Below are 14,243 nucleotides of genomic sequence, written 5' to 3'. Positions count from 1 at the left end.
TAAAGACAGAATTGTAGTGCGCTTATATCCAGTACAAGCGCACCCATCACATGGTGCGGATGTATACCCAAAGAAGTGGCTTTTGCGTTTATAACATGATTTGCTCACTTTATGGCCTGACCTGGGTACCTTTTCTGTGTTTGATGGTGCTTGGCTGAACAAGGCTTACTGTACATCTCATGCAACTTTAAAATTAGTTTTCTCCCGGGTAAAAATGCGGGACGGGATGAGGCAGCAGCAGCAGCGGCGGCAAACCATAGCGAGGCCTGTTCAAGGTTTAGTTGAACTTCTACACCGCTAAGACATTGTCAATAATGCAGATAGGAGGAGAGCAGTAGAGGAAGTTGATTTCAGTCGAAAAACAAGCACATCTGGCTTTGGATTGCACTCATCTCATGCGGGGGTAATACTTGCCCCACTACTGTCTCATCAGATTCATATGCCAGTGTGCTGTCTCTCTCTCTCTCTCTCTCTCTCTCTCTCTCTCTCTCTCTCTCTCTCTCTCTCTCTCTCTCTCTCTCTCTGTAGTGAGAGTAGGGGGTGGGGTAGGGGTGGGGGGGTTGCATACTCATGCACTTGAATGTTGCCAGGCCAGCTGGCAGAATGTAGGCCATGGCTCTGCTGCACAATGACGTGCACGAACACGGAAATGATCAAAAGCCCATTTAGTACAATACAACTGTGTGCGCGTGCGTGCGTGCGTGCGCATGCCCACCCGGTCCATCTTTGGGCTCATGTTTCCAGATCGTCCTCAGTCTGTTGCGTTATTGTGACCATGTTTCTAAAAAAAAAAGAAAAGCAATCACTCCACCTTCATCATGTTTATTACGGCGACGATTTGCAGTCTTAACAGTTTATCAGCAGGAGGGCATTCCAGAATGCGATGGGGCCGGTTGCACAAACACAGTGTGTGCACTCACTGGACCACAAAATAAGCGCGTTATCGTGTAAAAGTGCCTGTAAGATAATGCTCAGTTTTTATGCAATATCAATTTACTTGTGTTACTGTAGTTGTGGTTTAAATACTAAATCAACAAATGGTAAAGTACAGAAAAAATATGCAAGGAAGTGATTAGCAGGCTCCCTCTCTGGTTTCACAAGGACGACTGGCGAGTGCAATTTTTGATTGTTGGGCGGGTGGAAAGTCTTGCATTTTGACTCAAAAAGACAAATGTCGTGAAATCATAATATAATAATCATAAAAATAATTATGGTGTACATTGCAAAATTGAAAATTTTCATCATGGGGCAGAGGAGGGTGTGTGTGTGTGTGTGTGTGTGTGTCACTCCATCCCTGCCAGTCAGCTTTCTATAGTTTGCCTCTTGGCATGCATGCTTGGCCTTCTCACTTGCTCACGAGCATGCATGTGTGTTTGAGTGCAGTCATGTTTTTTTTTTTCTTTCTTTTTTTTTTTTTTTTTTTTAACAAATATGCCACAAAGTGCAAGGTTTGTCTTTTCTCCTGCAGAATATCAACGAGAATTGAATTGAAATATCCCCTTTTCACTGCAAACACACAGACATCAAACAAAAACATTTTTTGGAGTGCTTTTGTCCCAGTCAACCTGTCATTTTTGTCCACACGCTCTTCCAGACGAGGACCGTTAATTACAACGTCGGAGTGCCATAAAAGCCCCGCCTCCTTAAATCCTACTGAGCTTGCGCCGAGAGGCGTAACCCTAAAAAAAAAAAAAAATAAATAAAACTGCAGCCAAACATTCCTGAAATGCAGAATTTTATTTATTTATTTGTGGCAGTAGAAGAATAAATCTTCAGGGAAATGCTGACTTTATAAAGGGCATCCATCTTATTGCCGAGTTTAACATATTCAAATCAAGCTTTAGTTCTGCGATGATGCTCGAAAGTAATGAAGCGCTTGTGTTCGTTCCACTGCAGCGACACGTATCAGTGGAGTGCTCCTTGTATTGTAAATAATAAATGGAGCAGGCGCTCCCTTGGAACACTTTATTTGCCGGTTTAGCGTGGGAACTTAGACTACTCATCCGTGCTTGCTGCTATGTGAGCAGATTTCCCCCCATGTCGTTTCAGATATTAAAAAATGTCTGCTTCACTTGTTAAAGTGAACAACTGCGAGCTTATATGTCTTAAGACCGTTGGACGAATGGAATGTCGGGCCGGGGAAAACAGCCTGATTGTTTATTGTTTGTTTGAGCCTATAGTTCTCTTAGTGGAGGTCTTTCTCTTTCATGCTTCAATTTTGGTCCTTTTTGAGTGGTTTGGACTTGGTTTTTTTTTTCCCTTTCCTTTTTTTCCTCCTGGAACTCATCAGTTACGTTCCATGTTTTTATGACCATTGTTTGTCTTTCTTGTTTATTGTATCCCACGAGCATCTATCTGATCCACAGTTCTTTGTGTTTTATTTTTTTGTTTTATTTGCAACACATTGTCTCTGTCCAACAAAAAAAGCAAAAGTGTTTGATGTTTTTTTTCTGCATATCCATTCCATATGATTAATTTAAAAAAAAAAAAAAAGATTTACGTGCTTTTTGTTGGACGGTGACCATATTCACCTTTTATGTTTTTGTAATAGTACGTTGCAATATCAAAGTGAAGCAAAATCATACATTCCTCTGGATTTTGGACAAATTTATGGCAATTATTATTATTATTTTTATTTTTTTATTAGAGTTGACGAAACAAACAGCACGTGGTTAGCATGTCTACTCCAAAGCTCTGGTTCGTGTTTGCTTATTGTTTGAATTTTCTCCCCGTGCTTGCACTACTCCAGCTGCTTCCCACATTCCAAAAACATGAATTTTAGCTCCATGAGTTTGAATGCGATGTGAAAGCTTGTCCACAGTAGCTCGGCTTCACAATGTGGCCGTCATGTTGTCCTTGTTTTAGACAGCAAGCCACATGAGACTGAATCAAGGCCCCACTATATCATCAAGCCACACCGTTCCCAAGATTAATTCATATCCTGAAAAAAAAAATAAGCCTGGGCTATCCAGCAAACTTTATGAATCAACAGCACCATTTGCTGGTTGCTGCCAAGTAGTTCGGCATCCACATTTTGTCTCATCAGCACAAACAGCTATTTTCCACTTTTTTGTAGCTCTGTTGCCCTAACATTGGGACCATAAATGTCACTCATTTATATCTTAAAGTTTTTCCCAACCGAAATGAGGCCCAAAAAATACAAATTGTGTTTTTCTTCCACCGTCCTCTCGCATTCCTAGTTTGATTGCATTTCGCTATGTCATTTGATTGTCCATTCCACTCCCCTAATTTAACGATGATACTCTTCTCAGCCTCAGCCTGAGCGTGTTCATCCTTTTTTTTTTTTCCCTCCTCATTTCTTTTACGAAAACCCATCGCGACACGGTTGACATGATGCTCCCCGGCTGTCTCGGCACTGGAAGTGAAATGTGTCAAGCGTGGGCTGGCTGCACACGGCATGCCCGAGAGTCATGGCGCTCTTTTTTTATGGCGCTGTCATGTGATAAATCAGTCCAGATGCTTAGTGGGCATTCACATTGCAAAGCCACAAAATAGCCGACAGAGTTGAATACGAACTGTTAATTCAGGTTTGTGTCATGTTCGAGATGTGATTGGCTTTTTAGCCGCTTGTGTGTGGAGGACTCATGTTTGCTAGACTTTTGTATTCGAAAACTGTATGCATGTGTGTTTGTGTTTCGTGATGTGCCAGTCTCAAGTCTAGCCTTCAGTTTCTAATATATAAGAATGATGTTGTTTTTTTTAACCCCTCATCACCCTCCCCCCCACCCCCCAAGAATGGTAGCTCCAGAAAATTTAGGTAACGAAATGGATTGCCCGGGGTGAATGTGACCTGTGGATATGTCTGCTTCATGCACCACATGCACAGATCCGCTGCACTAAGTGACAAGTGTAAGTTGGTGTTAAAGTGCTGCCTCCACATGTTAAAATAGAATTGATGCTTTGTAGCTGCTCCCTTTTTCCTTCAGTTTGGGCTTTTAGTAGCAGCTTGCCTCATTGTAGACCACTAACGCATCCCTCAAGAGTCATGGTAACGTTGGCCCCAAAGTAGGGGGCAATGGGGGAGGCACTCATTGGCATGAGACTGGACCATCAACAGGACTCCAAAAAAAAAAAAAAAAATGTTGGGGCACATTATTGGTGCTGTAGAGCTACTGTTCCCCCTCTTTGAATCAAATCAAGTGAGTTGGTTTCCAAAACGACAGTCTCGCCGGCGCCTGTTGTTTTCACATCAGCGGTTTCATTCATTCATTTGTAATCATCTGATAATTGATGTCGAAACGGTGTCGTGCTTACAAGTCTCCACTTTCTCCACGAAGAGTTCGTTTGTTTGCGGTTGTCGGAAGGTGAAAAGCGGGAGCGAGTGTCAAGTGGATCAGTGGTCCTGACGAGAGTCGACTTGTTCGCGCTGGAACACTGCCAACATCTTGATTTCCTTTCTGTGTTTTTCGCTCGCTAATCTTCCCTTTTCCCCCTTTTCCGTCCCTCCCCGTGTATACTTTTCCCACTGGCCGCTGCCTCCGCCGTTTATTGTCGCGGCGACTCTCCCTCTTTTTTTGATGTCATTCACGCTTCCAGCTGCTTCCACGCACGCCATCGTGCCCGATGTCCTAAGCAGACAAAAGGCTTCGCTCCCGGGCCTGACGCCAGCCAGGTTGCCCCCGCTCTCTGTCCCTGTCGGACCCCTGAAGTTTTCCGATTCAGATGGAATCTTCTTTTTTTTTTTTCGCTGTTTAATCTTCGGCATTTCCATGGTGACCGCAGCCTGGAGACCGGACCATGTACTGTGGGGTTTGCCCAAAACGTGTCAGAAAGTGATGTGTGTAATTTTCTTTTGTGAGTGTACACGGCATTTGGCACCAGTTGAACTGTTCGAGTCCAATCTGACTTTGCATTTCTAGCTTGACATTTTCGCACCTTTTTTTGACTGTATTTTTTTCCCCCCTTATGCCACTAATAATAGGAACCATTCCTGTCCATTAAAAAGAGCCCTTTGTTTAATGCAGGGCGGTTGCACACCACTGCTGTGCTGACTGTTGTCCCTTGTGCTGGGTCCATCAGACATGAACTGTAAATCACAATATACCATTTTTCAAAGTTTTCGGAAAACAAGAAAATACACACAAAAAATTCCATGAACAAGAAGAGTTGAGTTTCTTCTATTCAACCTTTTGCGGAAGTTCTTCCATCCATCCATTTTCTGATCCGCTTTTCCTCACAAGGGTCGCGGGGCGTGCCGGACCCTATCCCAGCTGTCTTCGGGCAGTCGGCAGGGGACACCCTGAACTGGTTGCTAGCTAATCGGAGGGCACATATCGACAAACAAGCATTTGCGCTCACACTCACACCTAGGGACGATTGAGAGTGTTCAATCAGCCTGCCGTGCATGTTTTTTGGAATGTGGGAGGAAACAGGAGTACCCGGAGAAAACCCACACAGGCACGGGGAGAACATGCAAACTCCACACAGGAAGGCCTGGAATCGAACCCAAGACCTCTGCACTGTGAGGCCGGCGTGCGAACCAGTGCCGCCTGCAGTACACATTTACAGTTATGCCACAAAAGCAATAAAATTGAAAAAAAAAATCTATGTTCGCCTAATCAGATGTTAGGTGAGGACGTGCAATCCCATCTCCCAGTCAGTTGATGGAGACGTGACAGGAAAGGGCGTGGCGTTCTCGGAACGATGCTTTGACTGCATTTGCCTTTTCTTCGGGAAGTCAACTCGGAACTTTGTGGGAAGAGGCGGATAAAGTGATGAGACGAGCTGTAAGCGCACGGACGGAATAGGCAGCCAGGCGAAAATCCACATTGTGGCCCGTGCGCTGAATGCAGCCCTTTATGAGCTTTAGTTAAAAGGGACACATGAGGCGGGAGTCTCCTGTAACCATGGAAACCTTCCCAGGAGCCCTGTGACGGACGGATAATAGAGTGAGAGAGGAGTTCCTTTTCTCTTCTTTCGCCCTCCCTCCTCTTCCCTCCCTCTCACTTGTTCTCCCTTGCACTCGTCCTCTCTTGGGCACTTTTGTGGGGTCCTCACATCTTATGGGATTTTTATCAAACTCTGCCTTGGCTTTTTATTTATTTATTTTGTCTTCAAGTCTGCACTGAGAAGTTTAAATCCCAGTCCGGTTGGGCAGCGCTTGCCTCAATTACCCACCCCTTATCTTAGACACTTTTTTTTTTTGTTTTATGGACTCTCGAAACTATTTTGGGACTTTTGCATCCAGAAGGTGGTTTTGTGGCAGCCAAAATGTGCTCCAAAGGCACTGTGTCAGCCCGTGATTCCTTTGTCTACATTTCAGAGGCCGTGCTCTCGAACCATGGTGCTGCCCCTGAGACACAGCGACCTGAGAATATGCAATGCTTAACGGTGAGTAGCGCACACTTTTTTCCATCATTTTTGCTTTTTTTGTTGTGGTTTTTTTTTTTTTTGTTTGTTTGTTTCTCGCCCTGGTTTTTGGCACGTGCGTATGGTCGCGGCTGCTGAGACGGCTGACCCCGACGCGGCTCGATGTTCTACAAACTCATCGTGCATAAACACGCCCTCACTAAAGTTATCGGCTGCGTGAGTTCCGTGTCTCACATTCCCAGCTACCATGGCAACTCATCGAATTTGATCTTTGAGGCTTGAGTGGCGAATGGGGCAAAAAGAACACGAAAAAAAAAAAAAATCCCCATGCATGACTGAAGATGTACTATATGTCAAGATGCTCTTTGCACGCGACTCACATGCAAAGCGAAATGATAGCTTGTCATGAGAGAGGCTAAGTTGTTTGCGTGACAACGCAGTTGTAAAAGTGGGAGTCCTTTTCTTTTGGATTAAAAAAAAAAAGTTGCAGACAACAATTTTGGCTGTGAAGGCCACGTCTTGGCATTTCTTGTTCCTGCGCAGCTTGCAATTGACTACCGGTAATTCGTTGTCATGTGGCACAAGACGGTACGCTCAGCTGTTTTGCATTTGCTTGTTTAATATGGCCTACAAGTCTTTTTCAGATGCAGATTTTGACAAAAATTCTGACTTTGACTCCTTTGTTTTCGTTGGTTGGTGATTTCTGTGTTCCCACTGTCGAAATTTCACTTTACGTCACAGCCGTAGAATCGCAACTCTGTCGTAAACTGAGGGGAGTTGTTTTGTTTTTATCCAACTCCAACCAATTGTGGAAGTTCGACGGAACATGGAGTTATGTGGAAGGTTTGTTGCGTATCGCAGCCAGGAGCGTAGTGATTTTTTAAATATGATTCATTCAACTCTGGCAGGAACTGGCTTCTTTTGCGTTGCGCCATATTTGCGAGGAGAGGCCGCCGGCTTCCTGTCTTCTCCCAGCCTCCCTCATTTGCCCTCTTATATCTCGTCGTGGATCAGGGCAACAGATGATTGCGGCGATTGTGCCGGGACGGTCTTATGGGAGAGTGGAGGGAGGGACAAAGTGCACTCACGGTCAAATTAGAGGGGCAATGGAAAACCGTTCAATACTTTTGCAGTTTTTTCTTTTTTTTCTGTTACCTTGTCCTTGGTCCTCCTTTTTACGGCTCATCCTTGTGCACGGCAACCTCCCGCACATTCTGCTTTTATGTCGGTGATGCATGAGTTTCTCAGGGATTTACTAAACGCTTTGGGCACTCGAGATGTTGGTGTCGGTAGCACTTGATGTGCTGTATAAAATCGCAAGGTTATTCGATGAATATGACAACTGTAGTCGGCGATCTGGTTCTGTCTTGTGTTTATGTACATTGAATCGATTTAGATAGAAAAGGAAAAAAAAATGGTGTTGTTGTGTGCTATCGGCGGTGACGTAAATGGGAGAGGAGATTGGCCGTTGAAAAACGAATGACGAATGTTTTCGCATTTGAGTACTGGCCACAGCATGTTGTCATCAAAGACGACCGTTGGGATGTGTGACGTGTGTATGTCCGGAGTGCACATGCATGAAAGCTCCATATGCGCTACATACAGCAGACGCCCGGAAGTAGTTGCGCTTGTATGGGAATGTTTTGCTCGCTCATGGGCATGAAATTCAACTGCCATGTTGGTTTGAACGCATGCGAGGTTGCCTCCTCCTTTGATAGCTACATTTTTTTTTTTTTTTTTAACATCCGGGGAGAGCGTGAACCCACACCACTAAAGACCAGATTGGCCTCATCTGGCCAACAGACAAGCATTTCAATCTCCTTTCCCCGAGACATGCTTTTCTTCTCGCCCTCTAATCCGTCCTTCTGCCCATTTAGAGGTGAACAGCGCCGCGTGAAAGCGAGACAAAAGTGTTTTTTGTGTGCTTGACGTGGTAACCCGAGCCCCTTTTCAACAAAGCAAACAGGGAAAAGCGGCCATTACCGCCGCGATGAGGAGATCTGAGAGAAACGGGCCCTCTGCAGCCTCTTTATTAAAGCTTTACAAACTTGGGCAATGCTCTCCCTTTTTCGATTCCTTCTCTGTCAGTGTTTCATTCCGTAGCACGGCCAATGCCAGTGAAAGACGTGAAAAGATACAAACCGTTAATTGATGGGATTTGTGCCCGATGGCGCTGGTTGCTGTCTTGGGTGTGCGAAAATTGGACGAGGGGGACATTTACAGCGACATCAACTTTTTGTATAGAAGCCTGATCCACGGGTCAAAGAAGAACCTGTCACGCAAATGTTGTCGGATTACGAAATGTGTTTTCACTTTGCAGTCTGAATGATAGTCCAACTCGCTCCACTTCAAAATGGCGGCCTTTGTTTAGTCGTGTCGTCTTTTATGAACAAGGAAGTCGCCTGCTAACTTAAAACCTCAGAGAAATGCAGATTTTAATGAACATAAATATATACACAAACAGTTATATGTTGAATTAAAATGTGACGAAAAATAATTGGAGTCGCACCGATTCGCGCACAGCCCTACAAACTAGAAATGTGTTTTGGGTCTCGGTGGCGGTCCTTTCTCCACTAACTGCCAAATTTTCTTGTTCATGTTTTTTTTTCTATGTTGTCCGCTGAGCACCACTTTCCCATGGGCGGCGATGTTAAAAAACAAAAATACAAGTGCTGTTTGGATAACTGGCAGAGGAGGAGCGATTGTCAGGGATTCGCAGAGCTGTGAATTTCCGCCCAATGTGGTCGGCAGGGGAGGGGGTGGGGGCTTGAAAGGAAAAGCGGAGGAAATATGGAAGGTGAAAAAATAACAAACAAGTCTGGATAGAGGTCGAGGGAAGTGTGTACTCACTTGCGTCACAGTCTTTTGACGAGCCGTGTTGCTCACTTGCATTTTTTGGCTGCGTATTAAAAAAAAAAAAAAAAAAAAAGGCATCGGATCTCATTCACACACTCAATGCGCTGACCCTCATTACAACTGTGTTTGCGTATCTGTCAAAGTGATCTGCGGCACCTGTGAGAAGCTCATAGTGTGGACAAAGGAAGCAAACGGGCCTTATCGCGGGCAGACACCCAAATCTATGCGGGCCGTGGAGGTTGGCGAGGTATGCGTGGGTCCATGCGTGCGTACATGTGTGTGTGTGTGTGTGTGTGTGTGTGTGTGTGTGTGTGTGTGTGTGTGTGTGTGTTAATGGGGGGTTCGGTGCTGCTGCTGGTGGTGGGAGGAACTTCCTCCTATTCTTTTGCTGTTGAAGAGTTCCCATGAGCGCCCCCGGCCAGGAGCGACACTGTGGCCTGAGCACCAGTCTCGCCTCCGCGTCGCCGGCGGTCCACGCAAGCGGCGCTCAGGAGGCCACACGGGGCACCGATCTGGATGAAGACGAGACCGAAGCAGCTCGCAACCTTGATGACATCACTCCCGCCAATCATAAATGGAACATAGCTTCGCACGCGGAGCGACAAACTTGCCGGGAATCTGACATTTCCTTCAAAGAAAGAATTCAAAGCGAGTCGAGGCCGAGATGATCCACAACACGCTCAAGTCCCCCCAGGAGGAGGAGGAGGAGGAGGCGCCAAGTCCCGCCCGCACGCACTCGGCTGCGCAGAGGCGGTTGTGGAGGTACTCGGGCTGCAAGGGCGCCGGGCGGCCGGAGAGTCAGCGCCGAAGCGTGTGCGTGCTCTCGGCCGACTTAAACGGGACGGCGGGAGGAAGAGGAGGAGGCGTGATGCACACCATTCACGGGCTGTGCCACCTCTGCATCGGATGTAGGCTGCCACAGGTGTGTGTTAGGAGAAGTTAAAACAGAGCGCCTCGGGGTACAGAGATGAGTATCAAAAAAGCCAACCTTCTAGCAGTGTGAATATGAATGTGCGGGAGCATGGCAGACCAGCGGTTATCACGTCTGGGTCACAGTTCTGGGGTTCAAATCTCCGCTCCAGGTTTTCCGTGTCGAACTTCCCCCTGTTTACGGTGGTTTTCTGCAAGTGCACCCTTTCCAAAATGTCATTTGGATTCGTTCCAAGCTACCTGCCTTAAAGGGGCACGCAAACAAGTGAGCAAGGAGGATAAGTATCTCTCCAACAGCACACGTTCACATTTTATCGACAGCGGGACTTTAATTGTTGCTCTCTGGTTCCAAAGACCAAGTCCTTACAGATAAACTCCGATCGGCCCATAGTGAAGATACGCAGTGTCATGAATGGATGGATGGATTATTATTGTGGCTTGCAGTGATTTATCGCCACACTGTCTTGCACAGTTTCCAATATTTTAGTGAATTTGAGCGTTGTTTTTCCTCCTCAGAGTCATCGGAGCCCGATACTCGATGATCATGAAGTTGACGTGTGGCAACGTTGTAAAACCGGGTACGCTGAAAAGAGTTTCGACTGTAATCAGATCTAATAGTCCTCCGATAGTCTCCATAATGTCTCTTATTTGGCCCCCCCAAAAAAACCTCACATGACTAAAATACAGAACGACATTAGTTCTACTTGTGACCGTGTGTGTGTGTGTGTGTGTGTGTGTGTGTGTGTGTGTGTGTGTGTGTGTGCATGCGTGAAGCCCCAGCCACTGAACATACTGACCCAGATTACACTGTCGCAGCAAGAGGAAAGGGAAAATGACGAGTTGGCCAGGAGATATGCTTGTGCGTGTGTTTTGTGACCTACAACCCACATCATGCATTCACTCGCCAACGACATGCGCATAAAGCCGTCACACTTAAGACAACGCGGTATGTTGCAATTAGCGGCTCTTCTCCGCGCGGTCGGCTCAATGAGAGCCGGGGCGCTGAGGCGTGAATCCTTTAAAGGGGAACGCTCCGGAGCTCATGCTTCAACGCATACCGAAACCCACATGGGCCTGTCTATGTCGTGTACAAGATGAGTTACAACCCCGTGGTTTGCATCCATTCGTATCCTCTACGTCCATTTTGCCGAAATATGAATCCCGCAGCTCTCTTTCATTTGAAATGAACACTGAGAGAATCGTTTATTTTGTACGATTATTGTCAGCTTGCAATCCGATTTTAGGAGTGCGCTGCAGTATTTGCCTGAATATACCAGTTGGTGGATTGCACTCTGAGATACAATACAAAAAAATAGGAAATCATTTCAGAATAAAGCGCATTGATCATCTTTTTTCGTTGTCTAATTTGCTCGTTGAGTTCTGCTGTTCTAAAGTACTACTGACCCGCTTTTATCCCGACTCTCATTATTATTTCTTAATGTCTACTGATGTCATTTTCATCTCCGGGTCTTTTTTTAAATTTTTTTTAAATCATATCGGCGCTCACGGAGTATAACGGTACGATATCTTGTTTGCGACGCTTCCCAGCAACCCGCTTCCGTCAGTCAGGTAGGGGTTATTCGTCATCCCCGCGTCACGATAATTTGGCCTTTTACTCACTCTTCCCTGTCTCGTCTTTCTCATGAATTTGCAATCCTGTCTGACGTTTTCGGGTCATTGCAAGTTTCGAGGCTCCTGAATAGTTGCAGTATGCCACTGAATATTTCCGTCAGGACTAAATGTGTCGTTTCGATTTTTTTTCTACTAACCTACCCTTCGAAATAATGATTTCATTTACCCTTGCAGTGACTGATAATAGGATTGCGGGAAAAGAAAAGATATCTGATTGTGGTTGAACGTGGTGGAAAGATTTGGAATTGGACTTAGAATAACTTTTTTTTTTTTTTCCCGAGGGTCAAATTTGTACACTACAGCAAAAAAAACTAAAAAATCTTTCTATGGAATTCAGTGGGCTCTCTGGACATTTCCTTCCTTCTCTTCACCCGAGGGTAAATCTGTCACACTACCTCTAGTCAGTTTCAACAACACATTGGTGGACAAGAAAAGAAGCCGCCCGAAGCCTCAGTGCGCGGCATGCGATCAGCAGATAAATCACACGTTTTGACAATCCGAAGAGAAGACGCAGCAGCCTCGGATGGCAAACGACTCTCGCTATCTCTGGTCCTTTTGCATTCCAAGTGTTGACTTTAAGGGAGGTTTGTGCGTTTGGAAATCTCGTTCCTCCTGAGCAATCGTTTAAAAAGAGTTGTTGCAGTTGTTGGTTTACATGACGCTTGGAAGGTTATTTCATTGCGATGTGTCCATTGGCGTCGCATTCCTTGGGAAATGCCTGATTGTGAAAGGTGTCACGCTATAAATGACACGATACCCTCGGGGAGGGCGTGTCTCTTGACAGCAGCATCACCAACGACTGGCCTGGTATTCGTATTGCGGCGTTCTCAAGCACATTTCCAGGTTGACGGATTTCCTTTTGAATCACCACTGATTTCAAAATGGGACGTGCGGTGATGAGATGGATTTGTAGCCCGTCTGAAATGATGAAATAGAACGGAAAGGATGCTCATGCTAAAATTGTACAGATTCTGCATCATCATTTTCCGTCTTTAAATTTGCAGATATCTGTTTTTTTTGTTTTTTTTTAAATTTTTTTGGTTTTTTTGAGGGCTACACATTTGTCGTATAAATGGGAGCTGGGTTACCTGGGAACGCCTTCCCCAGCCGAGCCATTCTTCCGCCGGTCATGAACAAAGAAAGTCCGTCTCCAGTCTCTGGGAGTTTGTTGTTCTCACCAGCTCAGCTAATTGGCTTCCTCAGGAAAACTGCCATCAAGACAGTTCGCATAGGAAGCGGACTCTGAAAACAAATCTGCTTAATCACTCCTGTTGGACGGGGAGTCGATTGGCCCGCCAGCGCGCTACCTCCACATCCGCCGGTTGGTTGTTGCGTGAAAATAAAGCCGGCCACTGTCGACATAATGAGCTGTTTGTGTCTCTGTGTTCCAGGTGACCATCCTTCGAGGAAAGGATGGATACGGATTCACCATCTGCTCAGATTCGCCTGTGAGGGTGCAGGCTGTTGATCCAGGCAAGAATCTATTTTCAGAAGCACCCAAACCAATCTAACGCCATAATCGTTCAGCAAGAAATTGAGCTTACTTCAACACCATTATACACCCAACCGATGCCACGCCCTCGAGTGTCCAATCCACAGATGCGTGTTGGTTGTCAGAAACTGGCACGATGAAAATGCGTCGCTTGAGTCGTTTGACTACTTTGTCAAAATGCGCCGAACTGGACTGATGGTGAAAACTGGTGCAAATGTAGCTTGTATAATCACACCTTCACGTTCATTATTTTCACCCATAACCAATTAGCTTCACTGTCTACCTCTGCTGCATTTAAACAGCCCCCTTTTCACCATATCGCTCCAGTTTTCCAATCATCGATCCACTTTTGATGCCTCATGAATAATTCTTCCCATCATAAAAAGCTTGTGGGCCTTCTGTTTTTCATCTCTCCGCTTTGAGGATTACCGCGAGGATCAAGCAAAGCAGCGGGGTGTCGCCGTTAATAGGGGGAGCCCACATCAGTTTTCCCCTTGAATCAAATAAACAAGCTCGAAAAAAAAAAAAAAAAGCACATGCGCTCGAACCGTAGCGTGAGTGACGCGTCTTTGTTGTGTTCTCTGCGGCAGGAGGCCCCGCGGACCAGGCGGGTCTCCAGCAGCTGGATACTCTCCTGCAGCTCAACGGTCAGCCCGTGGAGCAGTGGAAATGTGCCGATTTGGCTCATGCCATCAGGTAAGATCACCCACCATCTTGTTTGTTTTGAATCGCATCCCAAATCCTTACGGTTTTTGCTCTGACAACGAATCAAGACCATCTTCCAAATGAATGGGGTTGCTTCTAAAGTGATGATCTTGTGCTGTGACCGCAGAAACAGCGCAAATGAGATCACGGTTGTGGTGTGGCGCAGCGGCCCCTCGGCCAAGCCCAACTTCGATGGTCTCATCCACCGACCGTCCTACGTGCAGTCCACCTCCAACTACGAGACGCCCTCGCCGCCCGCCCGCCGGCACGCCCCGGACTCGGGCGCCGGTCGAACCCC

General features: G+C 46.1%; 1 protein-coding gene across 1 annotated transcript in view; it reads left to right on the top strand.

The window, feature by feature from the left end:
* Positions 1–14,243, top strand: part of rgs3a (regulator of G protein signaling 3a) — an 83,485-nt gene that overhangs the window by 5,932 nt on the left and 63,310 nt on the right. Inside the window, exons 8-11 of the mRNA XM_019879596.1 lie at positions 6,284–6,351; positions 13,140–13,221; positions 13,831–13,936; positions 14,073–14,235. Coding sequence (XP_019735155.1) covers positions 6,284–6,351; positions 13,140–13,221; positions 13,831–13,936; positions 14,073–14,235 — 419 coding nt within the window. The remainder of the gene's footprint in view (positions 1–6,283; positions 6,352–13,139; positions 13,222–13,830; positions 13,937–14,072; positions 14,236–14,243) is intronic.

Source organism: Hippocampus comes, unplaced genomic scaffold, assembly GCF_001891065.2.
Source record: "Hippocampus comes isolate QL1 unplaced genomic scaffold, H_comes_QL1_v1.1 scaffold183, whole genome shotgun sequence".
NCBI classification, from domain to species: Eukaryota; Metazoa; Chordata; class Actinopteri; order Syngnathiformes; family Syngnathidae; genus Hippocampus; species Hippocampus comes.
The sequence above is the reverse complement of the archived record's forward strand: the minus strand, read 5'-3'. Positions and strand labels throughout refer to the sequence as shown.